Source organism: Phyllostomus hastatus, unplaced genomic scaffold (genome assembly GCF_019186645.2).
Source record: "Phyllostomus hastatus isolate PE091 unplaced genomic scaffold, TTU_PhHast_1.1 phas_scaffold_442, whole genome shotgun sequence".
NCBI lineage: Eukaryota > Metazoa > Chordata > Mammalia > Chiroptera > Phyllostomidae > Phyllostomus > Phyllostomus hastatus.
Genome location: NW_025334030.1, coordinates 6,485,544 through 6,510,710, shown reverse-complemented (window position 1 = coordinate 6,510,710; position 25,167 = coordinate 6,485,544). Strand labels below are relative to the sequence as shown.

The 25,167-nt window shown below is 50.7% G+C and overlaps 2 protein-coding genes across 6 annotated transcripts in view; both read right to left on the bottom strand.

Annotated features, from left to right (window-relative positions):
• UNKL (unk like zinc finger) overlaps positions 1-16,638 on the bottom strand; it is a 48,719-nt gene extending 32,081 nt beyond the window's left edge. For 2 of the 5 annotated variants that reach the window (XM_045820938.1, XM_045820940.1), the window contains exons 1-4: positions 16,345-16,637; positions 15,157-15,366; positions 3,968-4,144; positions 3,416-3,549 (exon numbers count right to left, since the gene is read on the bottom strand). In XM_045820938.1, the coding sequence (XP_045676894.1) occupies positions 3,416-3,549; positions 3,968-4,144; positions 15,157-15,366; positions 16,345-16,421 (598 nt within the window). In that variant the 5' untranslated portion in view covers positions 16,422-16,637. Of the gene's footprint in view, positions 1-3,415; positions 3,550-3,967; positions 4,145-15,156; positions 15,367-16,344 lie in introns of all 5 variants that reach the window. The other 3 variants (XM_045820942.1, XM_045820939.1, XM_045820941.1) reach the window with 3 other exon arrangements.
• Positions 16,639-19,983: 3,345 nt separating this feature from the next.
• On the bottom strand, positions 19,984-23,138 carry CUNH16orf91 (chromosome unknown C16orf91 homolog). The gene is made up of 2 exons (XM_045820914.1): positions 23,051-23,138; positions 19,984-22,975 (listed from the first exon to the last, which is right to left on the bottom strand). The coding sequence occupies exons 1-2, from the start codon at positions 23,080-23,082 to the stop codon at positions 22,606-22,608; spliced, it is 402 nt and encodes a 133-aa protein (XP_045676870.1). The 5' UTR covers positions 23,083-23,138; the 3' UTR covers positions 19,984-22,605.
• Positions 23,139-25,167: the final 2,029 nt, after the last annotated feature.

Here is a 25,167-nt window from a genome sequence, read left to right as displayed (position 1 = left end):
AAAGGAGGGAGAAGGAGAGGTAAGTGAAACATCAATGTGTGGTTGCCTCTCTAGTGCCCCCCAGAGGCAACCTGGCCTGCAACCCAGGCATGTGTCCTGACTGGGAACCGCACCAGCAACCCTCTGGTTCGCAGGCCAGCACTGAATCCACTGAGCCACACCAGCCAGAGCTATTACAATATTACTCACTATACTCCCTATGCTGTACTTTACATCCACATGACTATTATGTAACTACCAGTTTATACTTCTTAATACGTTGTTTGTAACTACGTCTGCTCAGGGGACTAAACAAGCATTGGTGGACGAGGACGTGGCAGGAGGGAGGGAGAGAGGGAGGGAGGGAGGGGGCAGTCCTGCCCCACGATGCGGGTGGGAGCAAGAAGCGCTGTGCACAGGGTGGACACATGACCATACCGTCCACCCACGCCAAGTCCAATTGCAAATAACTTCTTACTCGACAAGTGGTGCTAGCCACATAGAGAGGCATAAAGAGAATAAAAGGGATTTGCACAACAAAATAGCTGATTTTAAGAAAACAAAAACTTACAAGTACTGACCAAGTGCCTGGGACAAATATGAGGTCCTGTGTAAGTGACACGGAACACACAGACACGAGATGCGTGACAACACCCGTGAGACATGGAGGCTCCCAGCTGTCCTTCAGCAGGTGAATGAACTAATACACCATAATCCACCCACATGAGGGAATGTTATTCAGTGATAATAAGAAATGAGCTATCAAGCTACAAAAAGACACAGAGGAACCTTGAATTCATGTGACTAAGTGAAAGCAGCCAGTCTGAAAAGGCTACACCATGGATGATTCCAGCTCTGTGACATTCCAGAAAAGGTGCAACTACAGAGACAAAACAATGGAGCAAAAGGTCTGTGGTCCCAGGGGCTGGGGCGGGGGGGTGCGGGTGCAGGCAGGAACAGGCTGAGCACAGAGAAGTTTTAGGGTATTGATACTACGATGGCAGACATGCATCATTATGCATCTGTGAAAGCCAGAGAACACACAGCACCAGGCGTTAACCGTCAAGTAAACTGTGATTAATAATAATAATGTATTAATCTTGGCTCATCAACTGTAACAAATGCACATCAATGCAAGACGCTCAAAATGAGGGAACCTGCGAGGAGGGACACAGAAACTCTGCACCGCTTTTCTGTAAATCTAAAACTTCCCTAAAAAACACAATCTACTGATGAACAACCTAGACACCACCTATGGGTGAAAAGTGCAAATGCGGAAGCGGTCTGGAACGGCTCCTCTGAAAGAGACGGTGGGTCTCAGCGCCACTGGTGGGAGCTAGAGCACTCGGAAAACAGGGCGCCGGGACTAGAGACACTCCTGACCCCAAGGAGGGTGCAGGCACTGAGGGCTACAGGCCCTGCCTGCCGGTCCCCTCCTCTCACCTCCTTCATGCTCAGCAAGCCCTGTGCTGGCACGGGGACCTTCGCCCACACCTGCAGTGTGAACCAAGGCACCCGCTTTACGGAGGTGGGTATCACGCATCTTCCAGCCAAGGAGGCCTACCAGACGGAAAACAAGAAAGGGAACAATTTCGAAGGCATTTTCTCAAGTGAAGCATGTATCCTCGGCACTGGCAAGCAGGTTGCTGCGGGCACACAGCTCTTCCTCTGTGGGGAGGCTGTGCCCAAGCAGTGACAACAGACATGAGGACAGACACAACAGCACAAGCAGGTCCCCCTGAAACTTGGATCAGAGTCCCTGACCACCCTCCACACCCAGACAAGGCCAAAGGCCACAGTCGTCAGTGCTGCTCCAGCTGGGGGCCCAGTCCTGAGTCCCAAGTGCTGGCCAGGCAGGTGCCACACATGGTACCAGGGCCCGAGGAGGGGAGGTAGGAGGGAAATCGGGAAAGGCCAGTGCAGTCACCTTAATTTACCCCTGGAACCACAGCCCCAGCACAGACATTCTATGAGCAGAGGAAAGGCATTGTAAGAGAATTCATTGCTTGAACAACTACAGTTTTGTTTTGTTTTTAATTTTTTAAAAATTTATTTTCACCCTGGCTGGTGTAGCTCAGTGGAGTGAATGCGGGCCTGTGAACCAAAAGGTTGCCAGTTCAATTCCCAGTCAGGGCACATGCCTGGGTTGCGGGCAGGGTCCCCAGTGGGGGACACGCAAGAGGCAACCGCACATTGATGTTTCTCTCACTCACTCTTCCTCCTTTCTCCTTTCTCTAAACACAAATAAGTAAAATCTTTTTAAAACTGGTTTTAAAGGAGAAAAAACCCAACTTGTTATTCCACTTACTTTTTTTTTAAGATTTTATTTATTTTTAGAGAGGGGAAGGGAGGGAGAAAGGGAGGGAGGGTAACATCAATGTGTGGTTGCCTCTCACACACCCCCTACTGGGGACGTGGCCTGCAACCCAGGCATGTGCCCTGACTGGGAATCTAAATGGCAACCTTTGAGTCACAGGCCAGCACTCAACCACAGAGCCACACCGGCTGGGGCTATTGGTCCACTTATTTATTCATTCATTTGTTGATTCTTGTATGTACCCTGACCAGGGATCGAACCCACAACCTTGCTGTATCGGGATGATACTCTAACCAACTGAGCTATTCAGGCAGAGCCAAATAACTACAGTTTTAAAGTGTTGTTTATGTGTGTGGAAATCAGTAAAGGAAATCTGAAGAGACACATCATTACTTACAGGGCTTTTCTTAAAACTTCAGTGCTTAGGCAAAATATGGAACAGGGAAATACATAGAGACAGAAGGCAGACTAGAGGAAGCCGGGGTCCAGGGCAGGGACTGCTTAACGGGAAACGGGTTTCTGTCCAGGGTGATGGAAACGTTCTGGCATCAGACAGTGGTGGTGGTTGTACAACTTAGAGAATGGACTAAATGCCACCGAATTGTTCACTTTTGGTTTAAAATGGCAAATTTATGTTATGTGTATTTACCACAATAAAATTTTAAGTAAACAACTCCACTGCCTCTTACTATCATCTGAGGAGGCTGCTGGGACAGGACCAAGGGACATGGCCATGAACTCATGTTTTAGACAAACCCTCGGGGACCGAAGGTTGCTGATCTGAAGGCCACACGGAGGCCCACTGGGCAGGGGCAGGGAGCAATGTGGACACTGGCCAGCTCTGGGATGTCTGGGAAGGAGCTGCGCCAGCTGTGTGACCTCTGCTCCGAGAAGCTGTGGTATCAAGGTTCAGAGAAGGGGGGTGCCAGATGCCTGGGCTCATACGTCACTCCATCCCTACCCCCTGGGACCGAGGGTAAAGTACTCGACTCAGTGAGCCTGTTTCCCCATCTGATCTACAGATGAGGGTAACGAGGCTCACTGTGGGGGTCATCACTTTACACAGAGCGATGAGGGCTACTCCGGCCCACCATCAGTGACGGCCACGGGGTTGGTTACCTTGCCACCGGGGGTCCTCGCCCAGGATCTTCTCAATCATAGCCTGGCTGGCCAAGACCCCAGGCTGCAGATCAGGGATGCCATCCCCACCGCCAAGCTGGCCGTTCTGCAAGGCTTCCTGGGCCTGCAGCTCCCTACGACCAAACAACACATGGATTACAGCTCCGGGGTGTGTCCAAGGCCCTTCCGGGAGGTGAGAGAATCACTTGGTTCTGTCACTTTAAGGAGCCCCCCTGCTCATCACTGTACAAGCTCACTGCCTCGAGGGTGCAGGACAGGCACCTGGGACCCCTCGGACACACCCCCATCCTGGGCCGACAGTCTTGACCCAAATCCCAGTGACTTCCAGCTGTGTTGTGTTTATGAAGGATGTCGCTCATCTCCCTCGGCCCTAGTGAGCTCCCAAGGCACACAAGTCAGAAGGAAGAAAACTTTATTTTATTAGAATAAAAGTCAAAGCCCAGAAAAAGAGTTGTTTAAGACCAGTGATGGCTGAAATGCTGGGGAGGTGAGCTGGTTTCGTGCCTGCCCAGTGCAGGACGCCCCACTCACCTGATGTCACACACAGGTGGCCGCAGGTCCAGGGGCCCATGTGCAAAGGCACAGTGCAGCCCGTTCTTCACACAGTGCCCCCGGGCATCGGTCTCATGGATGCACGTGCCTGTCTTGTAGTAGCGTAGGTGGTACTTGCGCTCTGTGTCTCCTGTTGTCCGGTGCAGGTACGGACACCTAGGAAGCAGAGGAGTGACACACGCCATCTCGGCCTTATCACCTGGGGACAACCCTCAGTGCCAGTCTGCTCCATTTCTGATTAGCACCTGGCCAGCAGCTGGTTCCATTCTCCTTCACCCAAACATTTGCTCTAACGGAAGGGCTGACACAACTGGACAGAGCTCTTGTCCCTGATTTGGGACCCTCCCTCAAGGCACTCAGACCCTCACAAATCCATCGATTACACCTGGCAGAAAACACCACACTGAATTTCCCTGAAAATCATCCTTTGTAATTTTTATTTATTTTTTAAATATTTTATTTATTTTTAGATAGAGGAAAAAGGAGGAAGAAAGAGAGGGAGAGAAGCATCAATCAACGTGTGGTTGCCTCTTGGGTGCCCCCTACTGGGGACCTGACCCACAACCCAGGCATGTGCCCTGACTGGGAATCGAACCAGTGACCCTTTGGTTTGCAGCCTGTGCTCAATCCTCTGAGCTATACCAGCCAGGGCAATCCTTTATAACTTTTTAAATAAAGTTCACCTCCAGGATGCAGCCATGTCGTTCACGTTTCCTGACGAGCATCATCAGTTAAAGGGTTGATGGCCTCTCCCACCCCCACCCAGGTACTTTCAGGGACCCCTCCAAGGAGGGAGAGGAGGAGCCATGGGAGAAACACGGGAGCCTGGCCATGGCTGGAGGGGGACGCTGGTGGGAGACAGGCCATGAGAGAAGCAGATGGGGAGGAAGGACAGAAGGGGCAGTGTCACACAGGCCATGTAAAGCTCAGAGCCACTAGCTCCCTGGGAGAGTCACATGCAGTTCCCCAAGCAGTGACAGCAGTTAATGTTGCAGGGAGGCAGCAGTTGCAGAGGAGGTTCAGAAGGTTTTAATACATGTGCAACATAGGGACCGAGCCTACATGGAGGTCCCCCAGACAAGAGACACAGCAAGAGGGGGAGGGATGCACCAAGGACCAAATGCAGCACTATCCCCCTGAGCGACCTGAGGAACAGGGCAAGGGCCAGTTGCTACAAGTCCCCAAATCAGAGGACAAGGCCCCTCACCTCCAGTGATGGCCAGGAGCACCACATGAGGCTGGGGAAAGGTCCGCTCCCACCCTGCTGCCCAGCAGGCTGTGGACCTGGACCAGGATGCTGGGAGCTCCTGTAGGTATGGCTCCCCATGCAGAGTATAGATGGGTGGCCATCTGCCACACGACAGGACCCAGAGGTAAAATCAAAAACAATTTAGTGACCATCTAATCTAAACCCCTATCTTATAAGACGAGGAAACAAAGGCTCTGAGTTCAGGCGGCTTGGCCCCGATCTAATGGAGCACCTGGAGTAGGTGGGGAGCAAGGGGAGAAAAGACACAAGGGGCCAGGTAAGTCCCCAGGTTGCTGGGGCCAACCAAGCAAAAGTCTGATTAGAAGCCCACTGCGAGCCCTGAGAAACACCCCAAAAAACTGGATGAAGGCTCTTCAGAGATATTTGTGCACCATCAGCTGATGAACAGATAAGCAAAATGTGGTCCATCCAGACACTGGAATATTTTGAGCCATGAAAGAAATGAAGCCCCAACATGTTACAACGTGGAAGAAACCTTGAAAACATCCTGCTAAGTGAGAGATGTCAGACACAAAGAACAAATATTACATATTCTACTTTCATGAGGTCCCTAACACAGTCAAATTCATAGGGACAGGAAGCAGAGGTTAGCAGGGACTGGGGGAGGGGACCATGGGGGGTGACTCCTTGACCGGGACGGAGTTTCTGTTCGTGGGGACAAAGAGAGTTTAGAAATCAATAGTGATGATGGTCGTACAACATTGTAAATGTAACAATGCTGCCGAACTGTGCACTTAAAAAGGCTAAAATGGCAAATTTGTATACATATTTTATCACAATTTTAGACAAGACCAGTGGTAAGAGACAGAAGAGACCGATCTTCTATATATTTGCACTGAAACATAACACACCCATGGGAAAGTGCCCGGGTCAGGCTGGGCGGCTCAAATATTAGGACATTTACTATATTAAGCACTGATGTACCCTTGTCTAAAACCCCTAATACAAAGTCACACTTTATATATTTATGTGTGCATTATTATTTCAAGTCGCCACTCCAAGGCCTTTCCTGTGACTTCACCCAGCACTGGCCCCCAGGGAACTGAAGCAGTCATGGGGAACCCTCTGCCACGCCAGGGAACCTGATCTAGAACACGAGACCCTTCCCCTCCTTTTCACGTACATACACAGACCAATATCACTGATTAACGGAGCACTTGAAGGAATAGAGAGACCAAGAATTCACAGAAGGGAACAGAGGAATAAACAAAGCATTTACAAGACAGGAAATGCAAATGGGTTGTGACCACTGAGAGGCACTGGTCTCGCCTGCAGCGAGAGAGGCGCCCAGAGAAAGGCCCCAGCTCAGGGCCGTGGGGGTCAGGCACTGTCGCCAACAGGAAGGCGGAGTGCAGCGACCTCGCTGGAGGGGAGTCTGGTGGGAGATAACCAGGCAGCAGGGGGGGCCCCAGAGACAGCCGGCAGGAAGAGAAAACGATGCCCACACAGCATGGGCCTGCCTGGCTGTCTGTCGTCGTCAAAGGCTGGAGACAACAGCAGTTCTGGAATAAACAAGACAGGGTGCTGAGCGGCTTTCGGAACGGGGCTTGTGTGGGCAATGAGGGAGGGGGTGCCAGGAGTACGACCAGGGAAAGACATTAAGAAGAGGGTGTTGATATCAAGAGATGGGGAACAAGAAAACATATATATATCTGCTTATATAAAAAATGACAGCAGGAGCCACTGTTTAATGGGGACAGTTTCACTCTGAGGATGGAATGCTCTGGAGATGGAGGTGATAATGGCCGCACCCCAATGTCCATGGATTTCATACCACTAAATTGTACACTTAAAAAAGCTAAGATAAGGTAAATGTCATATGATATATGTTTTACCTTAAAAAATAAAGTAAAGCAATTTACACTAATAGGAAAGCCACCATTTTACAAAAACAGTCCCAATCATCAGAACTGTTTATGTATCTACTGCAAGTCAAGCATGAGAACACCAGGGCCTGGGGGGGCGGGGCCCGGCACACCAGAGCTGGAGCAGCCGCGAAGGTTCCTCCAGAGAGACCACTCCGCAGCACTGCAGCAGGAACGGCAGAGGGCTCCCAAATTCCCAAACGTTAAATCTAAACTTTCGTTTGTTCCCAGTGGCCCCTCAGGGTGACTCTGAGCATCATTTAGTTTCCTCTCCAGTTTCATCGCCATGGCAACTAGAGCCAGGCCACAGCCTCTAGTCCCCCAGCACTGAGCACCAAACAGGCACTACTATTTCACTTGGAACAGGTCCCCTCCTCCACAAGTTAAAACTTGAACTGAACTTAAAATACTGGAGAATGTGTCATGAGAATGGCTTCACCTTAAGAACATCTAAGGGGCAAACAGAAAACCTCAGGGAAAACCCAGTGCCAGGGGCAAGTGGCCTTCTGGGGCAGGAAAAGGGCTAAAGAGGTCCCTAGGGCCAGCCTGACTTGGAGGAGACCCCTCCTCGCAGACCCCTCCTTGCAGCAGGAGTGCACTCATCTGCCAACCAGCAGCGCCATGCCAGCCCTGTAGCACTTGCCAAATTCAGGGTGACATTCATGGTTCTCAACCTTGTCCACAACCAGTGACCTAAACAGTGTAATTACGACAGGGCTCCACAACAGCACAGTGCAAGGGTACACGCCAGACAGCAGACTCAGCTCCGCCACGATGAGGTGGGACCACTGAGGCAGGATGGGAGGAACATGCCAGGGGCTCACCACTGCCCGGTCCCTACGTCTCCAGGAGAGCCTGAAATGGTTCCTTTCCCTTCAGTAACTCTCAACTGGAACTAAAGTGGACCCACCAAACTCAGACCACTAGACACCAAGATCAGTCTATTTATGAGACCAAGGTGGCCACCAAACTCAAGTCCACTGCACATTAACATCAGTCCACAAACCAGGCCAGGGCTGGGCCTCGGCTCCCACACTGCAAAACATTTCAGCATCACCTGGAGGGCGAGTTCCGAGGTGATGCTGATGCTGCTGGTCTAGGGGCCAGTCCAGGAGACCCACGGGGCTGAGAAGGACACTCAAGACAATCCCCTCCCAGTCCTCAGAGCTCAGGCATAGGTCGGGGAGAACACAGCACAGAAATGACTGAGGTGCAAAATGGAACAGAATCGAGCAACCTGACAGGGATTCAGCAGATGAGCAACAGCAGAAGGACAACTGGAGGGGCAGGGTAAGGGGTCCAGGGGTCAGGGGCGAGGCGTGGAGAAAAGGCGGAGCCTGCGGCAAGAAGCTACTGAGTCATCTCGTTGCCCTTCCCCTCAGATACTGAGAGTGGGACTTTACCAGGAGACCCCCCCGTGTTGATCATGTCCATCTGCTCAGGGCTGTGCCCTGCAGCCTCTCGCTTCTGAGTGCTGCCCGGACACGAGAGCCAGGATGGTGACCCCTCACTGGTCCCTACAGTGGAGCAGGAGCCCCCCCAGGAAGAAGTGCACCTCCTCCCTCTGCACCCACCGAGCTATCACCCTCTCCAGGGGACAGAAACCATCTCTCCACAAGCCTCCAAGGAGCACCTGATCTCTCCACGACACGTGTTTCTTCTGGTCACCATCTCCGTCCCGGCCCTTTATCCAAAGAAGGAACTGAAGTGCTGAAATCACTCAGTGCTTTTAACGTTTTCCTACAGGTTTCTTACAGATCAAACTCAGTCACCTGATTGTAATCCTCTTAAACTGGCTAATTTGTAACCAAAAAGTGTGTATTTTCTTCTAGTTTGTAAGCAGCCCCCTGACTTTTATGCTCTAATGTTCTACACCTGCCCTTGGTTTTCTACCTTACCCCAAAAGCGCAAGCAGAGCATACTCATAAAATGTTTAAACAATGCCTTGGCTGGTGTTGCTCAGTGGATTGAGTGTGGACTGCGAATCAAAGGGTCGCAGGTTCAATTCCCAGTCAGGGCACATACCTGGGTTGCCAGCCAGATCCCCAGTGGGGACTGCGTGGGAGGCAACCACACACTAATGTTTCTCTCCCTCTCTTTCTCCCTCCTTTCTGCTCTCTCTAAAAATAAATAAAACCTTAAAAAATGTTTAAACAACAAGTTTATAACCACCTTGAAGTTGAACAGACTTCTACCTAAGCCTCAGGTCCTAAAACACTTGACTTAAAAATTAAACATTGTCTCAACCATATAAAAGAAGACAATTTTATCCTTTGTGACAGTATGGATGGACCTGGAGAACATTATGCTAAGTGAAATAAGCCAGTAGAGAAAGACAAATAACATATGACTTCAGTCATATGTGGAATCTAATGAACTGAACTAACAAGTGAAATAAATACTCTGGCTTCTCTTCAGATCGTATAAATCTTTCGCCTTTTATGACTGAGCAAAATAGAGACAGATTCATAGAGAACAGATGACAGCTATTGGTGGGGAGGTTACGGGGTAGAAGGATTGAGCAAAAAGGAAAAAGGACTCACAGACATGGACACCAGGGTGGTGACTGCAGCAGGGATGGGGTATAAGGGGCCTAAATGGAAATGGAAAAAATACCATGAAAAAGTAAACATTGCAAAAGCAGCTTTTGACAGAAAGGTCAGACTAAACACAAGTATGACAGAGCAGGCACACCAAACCTTAGACACAAAGAAAGGTCCTCTAAGCCAACCAGCTCCCACCAGTGCACCCTGATTCACAAGAGAAGGTCCATGGAATCACATATCACTGGGCCACCTGAGAGGCCTGTGCCCCCCAAAACCTGGAGACCAGTGAGGAGGGAGGGGCCCGTGGGGAGCCCTGCAACAGATAATGCAGATCTCTGGGGGCAACCTGGAAAGCTACACCACTTGATGAGCAGTCTCATTTCTTTCTTTCTTTTTTTAAATCATCATCCGAGGGTATGTTTATTGATTTTTTTAGAGAGAGGAAGGGGCCGGGGAGAGAAAGAAATATGCAAGTGAGAGAAAAACACTGATCAGTTGCCTCACTAGGCATCTCGGCCTGGGACTGAGCCTGCATCCTGGGTTTATGACCTGATAGGGGAGTGGGGGCATTCGAACCCACAACCTTTTGGTGTATGGGTAGATGCTCCAACAACTGAGCCACCCGGCCAGGGCTGGGACCATTTTTTTTCTTTTTCTTTTTTAATATTTTATTTATTCATGTTTAGAGAGGGGGGAAGAGAGGGAGAGAGAGAGGGAGAAAAACATCCATGTGAGAAAGAAACATGGATCGGTTGCCTATGAGCCCAGATTTGGGGTGGGGGGGTCAGAACCCACAATCCAGACATGTGCCCTGACCGGGAATCAAAATAGAGACATTTCTTTTTTTTTAATATTTTATTTACTTATTTTTAGAGAGGGAAGGGAAGGAGAAAGAGAGAGAGAAACATCAATGTGCAGTTGCTGGGGGCCATGGCCTGCAACCCAGGCATGTGCCCTGACTGGGAATCGAACCCGCAACACTTTGGTTCACAGCCAGCGCTCAATCCACTGAGCTACGCCAGCCAGGGGTGCAACAGTGACATTTCTATTGGTGGAAAGATGCCCAGCCAACTGAGCCACACCCGCCAAGGCCCATTTCTTATTAAGACTAGAAAACTTGCCCTGGCCGGTGTGGCTCAGTTGGTTGGAGCATTGAGCCACAACCAGTTTTGGGTTTGATTCTGGGTCAGTGCACACATCGATGTTTCTCTTTCCCTTTCTCTCTCTCTAAAAGCAACAAAAAATGTTCTCGGGTAAGATTTTTTTTTTAGTTAAAAAAAAAAAAAGAAAGAAAATTTGTAACTGTTGGAGTCAGGGACAGCCTGTCTAGGACAAGAGCAGGATTAACAGAGGAAAGAGAACATTTACTAAGTACATATATAGTTGAGGGCTGCCTGAACTGTTTTCCAATAAAAAACATGTCTCTGGATGGGACTCTCAGACGCTGGGAGGGTTTTTCTCTTTTAATGTCAGAACTGAAGTCTGTACATGTCTGACCAGCACTGACAGCTGCGCTAGCAGAAGGTCCCCACCACACCTGGGTTCCAGGTGCAAAGACCAGGACTAGCCCTGACCACTCAGTCCGACCAGAGGGGAGCCTAGGGCTGTCCACACCCGATGCCGCTCTCAAGCAGCTTTCAGGATGTTGACTGAGCCCAAGAAACCTCCACACAGAAGTTGCTTTCCTGGAAGCCCAGCCTAAGAAATACCCGAGATGGATCCGCCCAGGCAGGAACACTGACCCTGTGGAGCTGACCCCGACCTTAGGCTCAGAAGCGGTTTTCTGCACTGCCAACTCCTTCTTGGTAGATTAGGGAGGACCAGGTGGTCCGGCACCTCTGTGAGACCAGTTCCCATGGAGGAGGGGCGAGGGGTGGCGAGTGTGACAAGGACAGCTAATTACAGCCCCTGCCGAGTAGGGGGCGTGCCCACCAGAACAAAGGGCAATGGGAATGGGAGGACCGCAGGACTCCCACGCAGAGGGGACGCTCCCAGCCAAAGGGGTAGCGGTCTACCGAAGAAGGCGGGTGGCAGAGAGGGCGTGCCATCAGGATAGGAGTCCACAGACGGAAGGGAAAGGAGGGTAAAAGGGTGACTGCCTGCCAAGGGAAAGGGGTGACATTGGGTTGAGGGGATGACAGCGGGAATGCTCATGGAGGGGAGTGTGGGACAGTGGAGGAGACTGACCACCTGCCAATGAAGGAAGGTGACAGCAGGGGAAGAGGTCATCAGAGAAGGGATGAGAGTGAGAGGGAGGGTGACCACCTACCAAAGAAAAGGGGCGACAGCAGGGGGTGCCCATGGAGAGGGGAAGATGACAGCGGGGGGCTCCCAGGGGTGACAGTGGGAGTGGGGGGGTGACATCAAGAGAGGGCGCCACTGGGAGGGAGGTGGGGTGATGGTGAGATCGGGCAGGTGACAGCGGGTCTGTGACAGCAGGGGAGGGGCCACTGGAGGAGGGTGATGGAAGGTGCGTCAACCTTCCTGCAAGCCCCATCCCCCCCTGCCCCCTGCAGGCCTCAGCTCCATGGTGTCCCCAGCCAGTGCCAAGAACAACATTCAAGGCTTCTGTCACCTGTCTGAAGGGTTGGCTGAAGGGTCTTTGTTCTTTGATACATATTCATGCTTTAAAATAATAGGTTGGTAATACAAATGCTCAAAATAGAAAATGAACTGAAATAAAAGGAAGATACTGTCCTTGCTCTGAAAGGTAGTATCTATTTATGAATTTCATGGCAACCCTTTGTGAACCAGAATATGTTCGACAGGACAAACTTTAGGGCATTCTTTGGTGGGTGATAAGAAAGTCTCTCTATCAGGGAGTGAGCAGATACTAAGGAGGGATCCCCTGGGGAGACAACTGGCGGTCAAATCCATACTAAAGGTCTGAAGCAAGGCATCACATTTGCTTACTAGAAGTTACAAACAAAATCTTCAATAAGACACATGTGAGCCCTGGCTGGTGTGGCTCAATGGACTGAGCGCCACCCTGTGAACCTAAAGGTCGCCAGTTCGATTCCCGGTAAGAGCACATGCCTGGATTGTGCGCTGGGTCCCTGGTGTGGGGCACGTGGGAGGCAACCACATATTGGTATTTCTGTCCCTCTTTTTCTCCCCCCCCTTCCCCTCTGTCAACATAAATAAATAAAATCTTTTTTTAAAAAAAGACATATATGACTTTCTTGCTGTGAACAGATACACAGGATACATCCAAAACAGAAAATGTCAGGCAAGCATCTTGGTCCCACTCATCCAGTTTCTCAATGATAACCTGCATTCCATTCAGACTACACTAATATTTTTTATTTTAAAATAATATTTAGTATTTTTATAATAAACTACATATCACTTAGTTACTGTTTGAACCCAGCTTAAAATGACCAGCTGCAGACAGGTGCTCACTGCAGCACTCTTCATCCTGGGAGAACTGGCCCCACCTCCACGCCCAGCAGTGAGGCTGATGGACACCACAACACCCAGACTCTGGGACCCAAGACAGCTGTTAAAACGTGCTTCTTTTCCTGCACCAACAGCAGCACCAGTGAATACTGCCGCCTAATCCCCCATACTGGACTCTGGATGGGGTCAGACACACCAGATGAATGGACCCCTGCACCAATGTCAAGCAACAGAGCGACTCAGGACCCAAGGTCCAGGGAGGTGATTGACACAACCCAGGGAAACGGGACCTGATACCAGGCTTCATCTGGACAAAAACTTCTCTCTGCTGAAGACCCATTTGCAGAAAACTCTGGCTCAAGCAGCATTTAAAAAGGCACTTTTCAAACCTTGCAGAAGTAAAACAATCCTAACCTTGGTGGAGCTGGCTACATTATTTCAGCAGACTTCAAGCCCCTTAACAACACTATGTAACTAGTTTGTGTTAACTAAAACACCTTTCAGTAGAGTATAAAGTTTATAGAATCACCACAGATTAAAAATGGACTCCCTGGCCTAGGCATTGTGGAAATGAAGAAAAACAGATTCATACCAGTCCCTGTGTGTTACAGGATAAAAAACAGTCTTCAAAAGAGAGCACACCTGAAGACTCATCTCCCCCGGAGGGTCAGGGGATGGAGCTTGAGGACCTTCCCCCAAACCAGATCTCCTTCCAGACAGAAGGGTTCCAAACTGCTTTCTTAGAGGGTCCTAGGCACAGTGACGCTGCCCTACCGCCTGGCAGGAATGTCTCCCCACTCCCATCAAATAATCCATAGGAAAAAAAGCAAAACCTCCGAGTAACTTCCAGTCTCTGTCCATGAATATACAAGTTGACTGTACTTTTTTCTGTTTTCCCATTCTACATACAGGCTGGGGCAAAAGGAAGTTTACAGTTGTTTGTATGACAAATAACACAATAATCAATAATTAATAAATACAAGAATAAACTTTTCTCATATTCAAAACGGTAAACCTACTTTAGCCCCACCCTATATTTCAGAATAAAGACATCTGTTTATAACACCATCAGGAAACTTGTAAAACAAAAATCAACCCCAACAAAATCTTGATTTTCGAAACTTTGAAAATGCTGCATAACTGACAGCCTAATACAATTTTTTAAAACATTATTTATTTATTTTTAGAGAGAGGGAAAGGGAGGGAAAAAGGTAGAGAAACCTCAATGTGTGGTTGCCTCTCATGCACCCTGACCTGGGGACCTGGCCTGCAACCCAGGCATGTGCCCTGACTGGGAATCTAAATGGTGATGCTTTCGTTTGCAGGCCAGTGCTTAATCCATTGAGCCACCCCAGCCAGGGTGTAAAATTGTTTTTTCAATTAAACATGTAAACAGCAAAAACAGTAACATTACAGATATATTTGCACAGTGAGTACACATTTTAAAAAACTCTCTTGCCACAGAAACAATGGACAACTCTTGTACAAAAATTATCCCAAGCTGTACCTCATTTGGGCTGCTTTTTTTTTTTAAGATTTTATTTATTTTTAGAGAGAGCAGAAGGGAAAGAGAAAGAGAGGGAGAGAAACATCAATGTGTGGTTGCCTCTTGCACGCCTCCCGCTGGGGACCCAGGCTGCATCTCAGGCATGTGCCCTGACTGGGAACTGAAGCAGCAACCCTTTGGTTCGTCGGTTAGCACTCAATCAATCCATTGAGCCACACCAGCCAGGGCTGGGCTGGTTCTAATGCAAGAAATTTGGAGAACTGTGTGGCAATGACAGTAGGAATTGAAACAAATTCGGTTTGAACCACGCAAGGTTTATTTCTGAGGCACACAGTCCTTCCCACACTGGCCTAAAGACAGGGAAATGCCCTGCCGACCCCCACACCAGTCCTGATCCCAGGAAAAACTTCAAAGTTAAGGCAGGATCCCCTGCACAGGTGTGCCAGGTGCTTAAAAGAACCAGGGGTCCGCCCGCCCTGGCAAGGCCAGGTCCAGGGGCAGAGCAACAGGAGCTGTCCCCCTGGAGGCCGACATCCCCTCCCAACACACACACACACACACACACACACACGCACACTCACTCGTCGCCGTCGGGGCACACGCCACTCGCCTCGTCGTACTTGGAGCAGTACACGTCTGGGCTGTAGTTGAAGGTGCCGTCGCGCCTGCGGAGCGGTCTGCGCCGACGCTGATTTAGGAAATGCCAATGGAAACAGGTAAATGGCCTGTGCTGGGTGCACTTGTGCTGCACAAACAGGGAGCACTGCTCTGTCCTAAACTCCTTTAGATACCTAAAAAGACAAACAGCGTTGCAGGTCGCTTCCGCCGGCGAGCAGCCTGGAAACTCGTGGGCGGGATGAACTGAGCCCACAGGCCCAGAGGAACGCGACCTCAACGCGACCCCCATTCCGGGTCCAGAAGGTTCCGGACGCCGCCAACGCCCCCATCCTGAGCCGGACCTCAGTCTTGATCCCCCAGACAACATGCACAGCCCCCCACACCGATCACAGACGCGACACTGCGACCCCGGGCGCGCCCCGGCCCCCAAGCCCAGGTGTCATCCCCGACCCCAGGCGCGACCACCGCCCCGGCCCGGGGTCCAAACGGCCGCAGCCCGCGCCCCGCCCAGGAGCGTCCCTCGGACCCCAGGCACAGTTCGCCGACCCCAGGCGCGACCCCCCCAGAACCCCGACGCGGACCCCCAAGGCGCCGCCTCCCCCATCCCCGACCCCAGACGGCCGCCTCCCCGCCCCTGAGCCCAGGAGCGTCTCCCAGATCTCAGGTGCGACCCCCCGAACCCCCATCGCGACCACAGACGCGGCTCCCAACTTAAGGCGCGACACCGAGACCCCAAGTGCGCCCGATCCCAAAGCTCAGACACCATCCCCGACCCCGGACGGAGGCAGCAGTAGTCCCGACGGCCGCCCTCCGCGGAGCCCGGGCGCGGCCCCCCGACCCCTGGACACAGGCGCGCGGAGCCCGGGCCCCCGGCGCGTCCCCCAGCTCCCAAGCCGAGGCACCACCCCAGACCGTGGGCGCCGACACCCGACCTCGGGCAGCTGCAGCCCGAGCCGGACAGAGGGCCGCCGGCCCAGAGCCCGGGCGCCGCGCCGGCGGAGGCCGGGGATGGCGCGCGGGGCGTGGGACGGGGGCGGCACCGGGCCCCAGGCCGCACCCAGCGGCGGCACCCAGGCCCAGGGGCACGGGGGCGCGGATCAGGGGCGCACGGGGCCGCCCCGGCCCGCTCCCGCGGCGGCCGGGACACTGACCTGTAGTGGGTCGGCTTCTCCGTCTGCGGGGGGGACCCGCTCAGCGCCGCCGCGGCCGCTTTCGAAACAGACGGCATTTTCAGTCAAAACAATGCAGCGCGCATGCGCCGCGCAGGCCTGCCCCCGCCCCTCCACATCTCCCCCGCGGCGGGAGCCCACCTTCCCGGCCCCGCGGGCCACGCCCACCCGTCTTGCCCGACCAGGCCCCCAGCGTGCGCCGCGGGGGAGAAGCGCGCCGGCCAGCGCCCAGCGGCCAGCTAACTTCCCGCGGCGATCCTTGCGGACCCCAGACCCAGCCCAGCCAGGGACACACCCCGTGCACTCGGCTGAGGCCACTCCCGCGGCCCTCGTGCAGAGCGTCGCCCCCTCCCGCGCGGGCGCCGGGTTGTCCGAGTGCACACCCACCCTGCACTCTCACAGCCCCTCTTCCGCCTACAGCTGCCGAAACACTCAGCTTGCCCTGCGTCACCCGGAGCTGGGCTTCAGGAGGAGATGGAGCCAACAGGTCCCGGGATTTGAAACAGCCTGCACAGGCTACTCAGTCACACGACATTCATTCACTGACTCTGACCCGGGGCTACGTGCTGAGGCCGAAAAGAATGGGTCCAATTGCTTCCGGCTGGTTGTGGGAGAGATGGGGCGACATAGGGCGTCGTTGCTCCTAGGCATGGAGTTTCTTTTAGGGAGTATGAACATGTTCTAAAATTACACTATGGTGATGGGTGCCCCCTGTGAATATACTAAATATCTTTTCATTGTATATTTCAAATGAGTGAATGACTTTGCTAACTATACATCAATAAAGCTGATTCTTTTATTTTTTAAATTACATTATGCTATTAGAGTTGTCTTGATTTTCCCCTTTGCCCCTCTTGACCCAGCACCCCCACTCCCTCAGGAAACCCCCCCCCCCCACCATTGTTCATGTCCATGGGCCATGCATAGGTTCTTTGGCTACTCTATTTCCTGCAGGTACTTTACATAGGTACTTTCCTATAGGTAGTTTACATCCTACCTCTTTGCCTATTCTCCCCTCCCCCCCCCCCCCCAATCTGGCAAACCACAACAGCCAGGGCCTCTCGCTGCTTTTAAGATTCTCTATCTTTAACCTTTGGCATTTTGATTATGATGTGTCTTGGAGTGGGCCTCTTTGCACCCATCTTGTCTGGGAATCTCGTGCTTCCTGGACTTGCAAAACTATTTCCTTCACCAAATTGGGGACTTTTTATCTTTTTTTTTTTTTCAGATAGATTTCCAATTTCTTGTTCTTTTCTTCTTCCGGCACCCCCATGATGCAAATGTTAGACCTATTAAAGTTGTCCCAGAGGATGTTTATACTGTCCTAATTGTTTTGGACTATTTTTTTTTCTTACTGTTCTGATTTTTTTGTTGTTGTTGTTCCTCATGTTCCAAATCATTGGTTTCTCAGCTTCATCCACTCTTATTTTCCTGTAAATTGTTCAATTAGTGTATCCTTTGTTTCTGGCTGGGTCTTTTTTATGCTGTTGAGGTCCTCATTAAGCTCCTTGAGCATCCTTATAAACAGTGTTTTGAACTCTGCATCTAATAGATCACTTATCTCCACTTTAACTCTGTCTGCAGTTTTGATCTGTTCTTTCATTTGGGCTGTTTCTTTGTTTTCTCATTTTGGCAGTCTCCCTGTGTTTGTGTCTATGGATTAGGTAGAGCTGCTTTGACTCCTTGTCTTGGTAGTGTGGCCTAATGTAGTAGGTGTCCTGTAGGGTAGGGTCCAGTAGCACAACCTCCACCATCACCTAAGCTAGGTACTGAGTACACCCTCCTCTTGTAGTTGAGCCTTGGTTGCTATTGGCAGATCAATGGGATTCACCCAGGCCAGTCATCTTCAAGGACTACCTGTGACTACAAACCACCTACCTCCACCGCCCATGGAGGATCAGCTGTGCAGGGGCAGGGCGGTGGTGCTCCAATGTGGTCTGTAGCTGTCCACTGCGTGCTCTGGCCCTGGGGTTCCCCAGGCAGTGCAGGTCAGGGTCAACCCCCACCTGTGTTTTGCGCAGTGCACCTTGCCTGAGCTGTAAAGCAACCTGAGATGGCTGCTTCTTGTGCTGGGCTTGGAGGTTCCCAGGCAAAGCCAAACTGAATCTAATCTGACTGCCATTGGGACTCACAGAAGCCAACTGTTGCTTGTTTGATAGGAATTAGGAGCTGAGACCATCTATTCTTATGGAAAAGCAGGTTAGGTGGGCCCATAAAGTTGGGTGGGATAGAACCTCTGTGGATCTCCAAGGTGGATCAGCATTAGTGAGGTTGATGGAGTCTCAGAAGTGGCACCAGCCTACCTGCTCTGGGGGAAGGGCTCAGTAAAGGGACAATGGCCTCTGCTTGCCGAGATGCCAGACACTTCAGTTCTCTCCCTGCATGTCACTGGTGCCCTTCAAGCTGCTACCCTGGTGCTCAGGCTGAAGGAGTGAGTCTGAGTAGGTGAGTCCATGTGTGGGTTCTTTTTAAACAGATTGTGTGTGTGTTTTAAAGACTTTTATTCTTAGAGGGAAGGAAAGAGAGAAACATCAATGTGCGGTTGCCTCTCACACACTCCCTACTGGAAGACCTGGCCCACAACCCAGGCAAGTGCCCTGACTGAGAATCAAACTGGCGATCCCTTGGTTCACAGGCCAGAACTCAATCCACTGAGCCACAGCAGGCAGGGCATGTGTGTGGGTTAAGAGAAACTGCTTGGGACTCCAGTAGCCTCCTCCACCAACTCAATCCTTGCTGTTTTTTGCAGCCGAAAGTTGTCGAGACTTATCTTCCTGGTATTGGAACCCTGGGCTGGGGCCCTGGGTGTGAGTCTGGGACTCCTCCCTCCAGAGATATCCCTCCCAAATTCTTATTCACGTGGGTGTGGGGCCAGCCCAGCCCGTTGCACCCACACCCCTCCTACCCAACTATATGGATGTGGTTTCTCTAATTCTGTAGTTGTCAGACTTCCCTTCAACTCAATTTCTGATGGTTCTAAGAGATAGTTGTCCTATATTTTAGTTGTAATTTTTATGTGTTTGTGCATAGAGGCAAGCCATGTCTGCGTACATTGACATCTTGACTAGAAGCCAATAAAGCTGATTTTTAAAGAAGAATCCAAGAGGCTGAGTGTCACCAACAGGGTGGGAACTTGAAAACAGCAGCAGCTGCCCCAGCTCAGCCAGCGATGGAGTAAGAACCAGGGTGTGCATTTCAGGACACAGCCCAGACCCAGAGTACATTATTCTGTAAACATGTGGCAGAAGAGACATTTTTTATATGTTCAACTCTGCTAGTAATAAAAAAATTAAAATGAAAAAAGGGTTAAGCACTGGAGCAAGCAGACATTTTTTGTTCTGAACAGCAACCTGCAGTGTTGGTGGCTTGCAACGAGACAGACGGAGGCACAGCTGGGAGGGCGAACAGATGCTGACCTTCACAGAAAAAAATGTTCCATGTCTAGGAACGAATCAGACTCATGTAAAGATAATAACCAGTCATTTAGCAAAACCTTGAGAGTATCTAACAGTCCAGTAATTGTGACATGGTTAAGTTCTGAGTGCTTTGCCATGATTTAATGGCAATGCTACCTGAGAATTGTTAGTGACATGAAAAATACTATTTAAATGAAAAACAAAGCAAGATATAACAGTTCCATATATTTTTCTCAAGTAAGTAAATTACTTTTTGAACTACAATAACACAATAAAATAAAAGCTATCGGTTGCTTTTTATGTTCATTTTCTAAATGAATCATTACCTCTACAAGCATCACATTTAAACCTGGGAAATGGCAAAAAAAAAAAAAAATCAGCATGATAATTTCTAAGAAAATCAAGCAGGAAAATGAAGCAGAGGATAGGGCTCACGAATTTGTTGAAGGGAAGAGATCTTACAGACTGCCAGGAACAGGGGAATGAGCAAGAAGTCTAAGGTAATTTCAAGGTCCCCGGCTTGGAAGGGATACCTAACAAAGAAACAGGTTTGGGAAGAGATGAATCCCATTTGGAACCTAAGAGAGATGTATAGCGAGGCACTTGGAGCTCAGAAAAGGAAGCTGGGGCTCAAGGTCTTAAAATCTGGAGATCTTTGCTACAGAGATGGGAGTACCAAGATGCCCACTGTTTCTCCTCACCCGCCAGGCATCTTCTTGGAAGAGATCCAAGAAAATTCTGCTAGGCTATTATTAAAATTCAGTGTAATTTTTTGTGCTTTTGAAGACTGTTCTTAAAAGGCTACAGTAGTACCTAGGCATATGAAATGACATCACACTAAATTTAGAAGTATCTTACTTCTGGAGCAGGGGGGTAAATAGATGCACAGCACTCCCAGAACCTTCCAACACTACTCAGCTGTTTGAAATATGGGAGACCATTTAGTTAACCTCCTTTTCCTTTAATTCTCTTTGAAACAATTTTCTCCTCCTGCCCAATAATTTCTCATCATGGCAACTGCTTCTGCTCTAGCACGCTTACACTCGTCCTCTGCCTCCCAAATCCTTATTGGGTGCTTACCTGAGGAAGTGAATGTCCCCAGCACCCTGAGAAAAATAAAATCTACAGCCCAGTAGGGGAAATAAGACAAGCATACTACAAAAATGGTTAAGTAATAAAAGTATTTCAATTACAGTTCACCTGTCTACCTATTCTGCTGTTACCCCTTTGCAAAATCCAGGTATTGGGAGGGTCTGTCCACACTTGCAGGTGGGCCTTAGGTCCTGCTTTTTTTCATGACAAAACCCAGGAAAGTCCTCATTCATAGCCACCCTGGAGGCACCCAGGATCTGTTGCACATGGTGTGATGTGTTCTCTCTTCCTTTTGCCTGTTGTAGTGTCTAGTTTTACCAGATCAATTGCTTTTCTCTTGAGTTACTTTTAATTAAAATAAAAAGTTTCTCATTAATCGACTTTTTCTCCCGCAGGAGCAAGTGAGAGCAAAGAAAGGGTTCAGGTTTGCATGCCTGTTGCTCAAACAAGAGTTCAGTCCTGGTTCACGTGGCTCAGTGGATTGAGTACGGCCTGCAAACCAAAGGGTCACCAGTTCAATGATCAGCCAGGGCACATACCTGCTTTGCAGGCCAGGTCCCCAGTAGGGGGGGCGTGTGCGAGGCAACCACACAGATGTTTCTCTCCCTCTCTTTCTCCTTCCCTTCCCCTCTAAAAATAAATAAATCTAAAAAAAAAAAGAGTTCACACACCAGGTCAAAGAACCCACTGCAACTGACAATGGAACTTGAGCTATGACTGGGGGTAGTCTTTCCAAACCTTGGACTCTCCATCTTTAAAAAATGCACATACTTGTATCAGCCTCTCCTCCCTGACAAGCAGAATTCCCCAAGGTGTGCCAGATACTTAGAGCAATTCAGCAGAGGCCTTGTGACAAGCCAATGTACTGCCATAGGGCCAGTGGTCTTAAAACACCCTGGTGAGAAAACCCTCTAATTAACTTCAGCATCATACACCTGCCAAGGTAAAACCCTTCACTAGAACCTTATGTAAATAAAGTCTTGCTTTTATGCACCATGTATTTCAGACTTATGCAAGATTCCTAAGAAGTACTTGCAAAACATATTTAGACACCCAAAACACTGCCTATAATTTGTCAAAAGGAGTATGTATCAGTTCTATTCACAAAGCTGTTGCCTTACTAAAAACAAAAACTTGCAGAGAGCTAAGTTCCATTATTTCTGGTATCGTCTGATAATGTATTCCACAATTTATGTTTAGTTTTTTTCCCTCAGTTCCTATTCTGGGGGGAAAAAAGAGAAAAACAAAGGAACTGAAAAAGAACTAAAGAGATGCAAAAAAGAGGATATTAGCTTAATTCTATATTAGCAAATTAAAATTTATACACACCATAGTACATTATGAAATAGTTTAACTCTTCTGCCAGTTATTCTGTCTCAGAAAAGAAAAGACCTGCAAACTGGCTTACAAGTGTCGCCAGAATTGCTTTGGGAACGTGATAAAATATTGAGCAAAATCACAAATACCATTGCACACGCTGCAACCAAAACCTTTTCTATGGTTCAAAAAGTATTTGAATATATCCGTTCAGCATCAGGTATCAAGCAAGGAACCGGTTCCGATCTGCGGACATTTTGCTCTCTCCTTCCCGCGGGTCAGCGTGGTCAGATGCGCCATCCAAACAAATCCTTCAATCTGCTGACGCACGTAACCACGACAGAAACGGTCAAACGCGACGTCAAAGCCAAAGAGCGGCGGACTGGTCCCCTGCTGCCCCCTCACCAGGGCGCCACTTTTAAGTTCTCGCTCCGTGGGCAGCCGGAATTCCAGGATCCTCAGCACGATCGCTGGGCTCCGGCACCTCTTCTTCTAATACCTGTCTCAACCAGCGGTCCGCGCCGGTCTCCTGTCTAAAGAAGCACCAAACGACCAGAGCCATAAGGGACAGGCTTAAGGGCAGCACCCTGAACCAGGGTCGCTGCCGCTCCCCTCCCAGGGAATGCTCCACAGTCCAACGGCTTGGATGGGCTTTGCTGGAGGAAAATAAAATAGGGCGGTTAGGGTCGTCCTCTTCCTCGCCCTCGGGCTGGGTCCGGGCCCGGGAACCAGGCGGAGACTGCAGGTTTCGGGAAGCCCAGAATACGAGCCTCAGCTCCCCGACAGCCCTGGAAGAAAGAGAGCAGTGAGCGCGGCACACGGTGAGCCCTCCCTCGGCCCCTCCGAGACAGCGCGCAGCTCACCCTGCAGCCCGCACACTTAGGACGCGATTCATCACGACCTCTGCTCACCACTTGGCTGTGCGGCGCGCTGGTGTATGCGTCACTTCCGTCGCGCGAAAACCGGAAACCAGCCGCTGTTCCGGGTCTCAGCTCACGACTACAGAACGTGGGACTACTCGCGCAACGGAACTGACGTATGTACTTTCGGCGGCTTCTTTCGACGCAGGCCCGGCTTGGGCGAGCCGCGAGGGCATGACAGGAAATGTAGTTCTCCACTAGTCCAAAGAGGAACTAGCCTGCGGGTTTCTGGGCTGCGGCTCAGAGATTGAGGCCAGCCGGCAAAGCAGGTTTCGGTCATCGTCTATCAACGAGCTGGACTCCAAGCGGATTCTCCAGCGGGCCGGCGTCGCCCGAGATCGGCGCCCTGAGCATGCACCTGTCGCGCCCTGCTGGGGCAACACCGGCACAGTTTTGGATGGCTGCTCCCCGTAGTCTTTTGACGGCTCAGTTTGCCATTCTCATGAGACTAAGTCAGGGAAATCACTCTGTTAACTCGATTAGTATTCCCACTAGGACCGAGTTACGTGAGCACAGAGCCAGCCGGCTCTCCCTGGCACGGAGCACCCCTGCGCCCTTTGGACCCAGCGTGGGGCCACCCGCACACCCTGGCGCTTTCCGTTGCTCTGCGCTGCATCTATACCCAAAGCTGCTCAGGTCCCAGGGCTGGCCAAACCGCTCTGCAGGACGGGCATTGCCACGCAGTGCTCGCCCCGGTGCAAGACCGTGATCCTTCACCCTACGCAGCAGGGCACACCTAGGGCTCTTGGAGGAAGCCATCTCGCACTTGGACTCGGCTCCATCTCTGGCCCAGTGGAACCACCTGTGCACGGCCTAACATTCACCGTCTTTGTGGATGAAGCTGCAGTGAGCTCCCTCCACCTTCCTGAGTCAGGCTGGGCGGGTGTCCTGCTCTATCTGGTTCTGCAGTTGGCTTCATAGGACAGCTGCTGGAGCCTTCTGTCCTCAAGGCAAACTGGCCCTGCCTCTGCCGAACCATCCTGTCTGAAGACCACATAAGAATGTTCGGGCATCATCAGAGCCTCAGAGAGAGAGAGAGAGAGAGAGAGAGTTGGGGGTGACTTGGTGACAAAATAAGATCGTGAGGCCACCTTGTGAACTGTAACGTGCTAGCCAGCTGAGCATCTTTACCTCCGGAGCACACCTCTCCTGCATCTTCCTGGCAGGAAAAGCACCAGACTCCACAACTAGTTTTGTACCCCCAGGAACTCTCCAGACATTAGAGCATGGGTAGTGGGCTAGAAATGTTCTGAACTCAGCAATCTCTGGGAATCCTCCACACCCCTGGAAGCCCAGCTCCAGATGTTTGGTGGCAGCTCAGCTCCCAGCCCAGGAGTTCAAAGTTGCTACGTCAACAGAGGCATCTGTGTGCCTAGATCCTCCTCATTGTGCCTTGCCCCACCATTTCCACCACAGAACCCCACCCAGAATCACTGCCAAACCAAGTGGCTCACAGGGAACCCCAGGAGCACCCACTGGGATGGGAGGAGCGGGCATAAAATGGAAGGATGGGCCACAATCATTCCAGAGGGCTTTTTAGAGGAGGTGGAGATCAAAGAGCCCTGAGATTAAGGGTGGGGCTGCTGATTGGGCAGATGCAGCCATCCGCTTGGGATGCTTCAGGGCACAAGCTGCCTAGGGACAGCAAAGTAGGAGCAGAGCTGAGAGGCTCTGGCAGGGGCTCATGCTTAAGATGGATGACTGCCTCAGATGGGTAACAGAAAGAAGATACCTTGGATGGGTGATTTAACCCTCAAGCTTGTGCTTTACCAGCTGTAAAATGTTGCACCTACTTGGCAGGCTGCTTTTAGGACAGGTTCTGTGCCTGGGACACTGCTGGTGGATCTCAGGATATCTGTTATGATTGACAGCTGGATGACATGGAAATGTCCTTCTATTCTGAGGCTGTGAAGTTCACTCTTACTGCCACCATGTTGCTGGGGCACTCCGAGGCCAGAGTCTGGGAGGAGCAGCGTGTGACCACAACAAAGAATGAGCAAGCCCAGATATCCGATTGACCTCTCCTCTGTCTCCAGCTCCTGCTGCCACTTGGTTTCTGT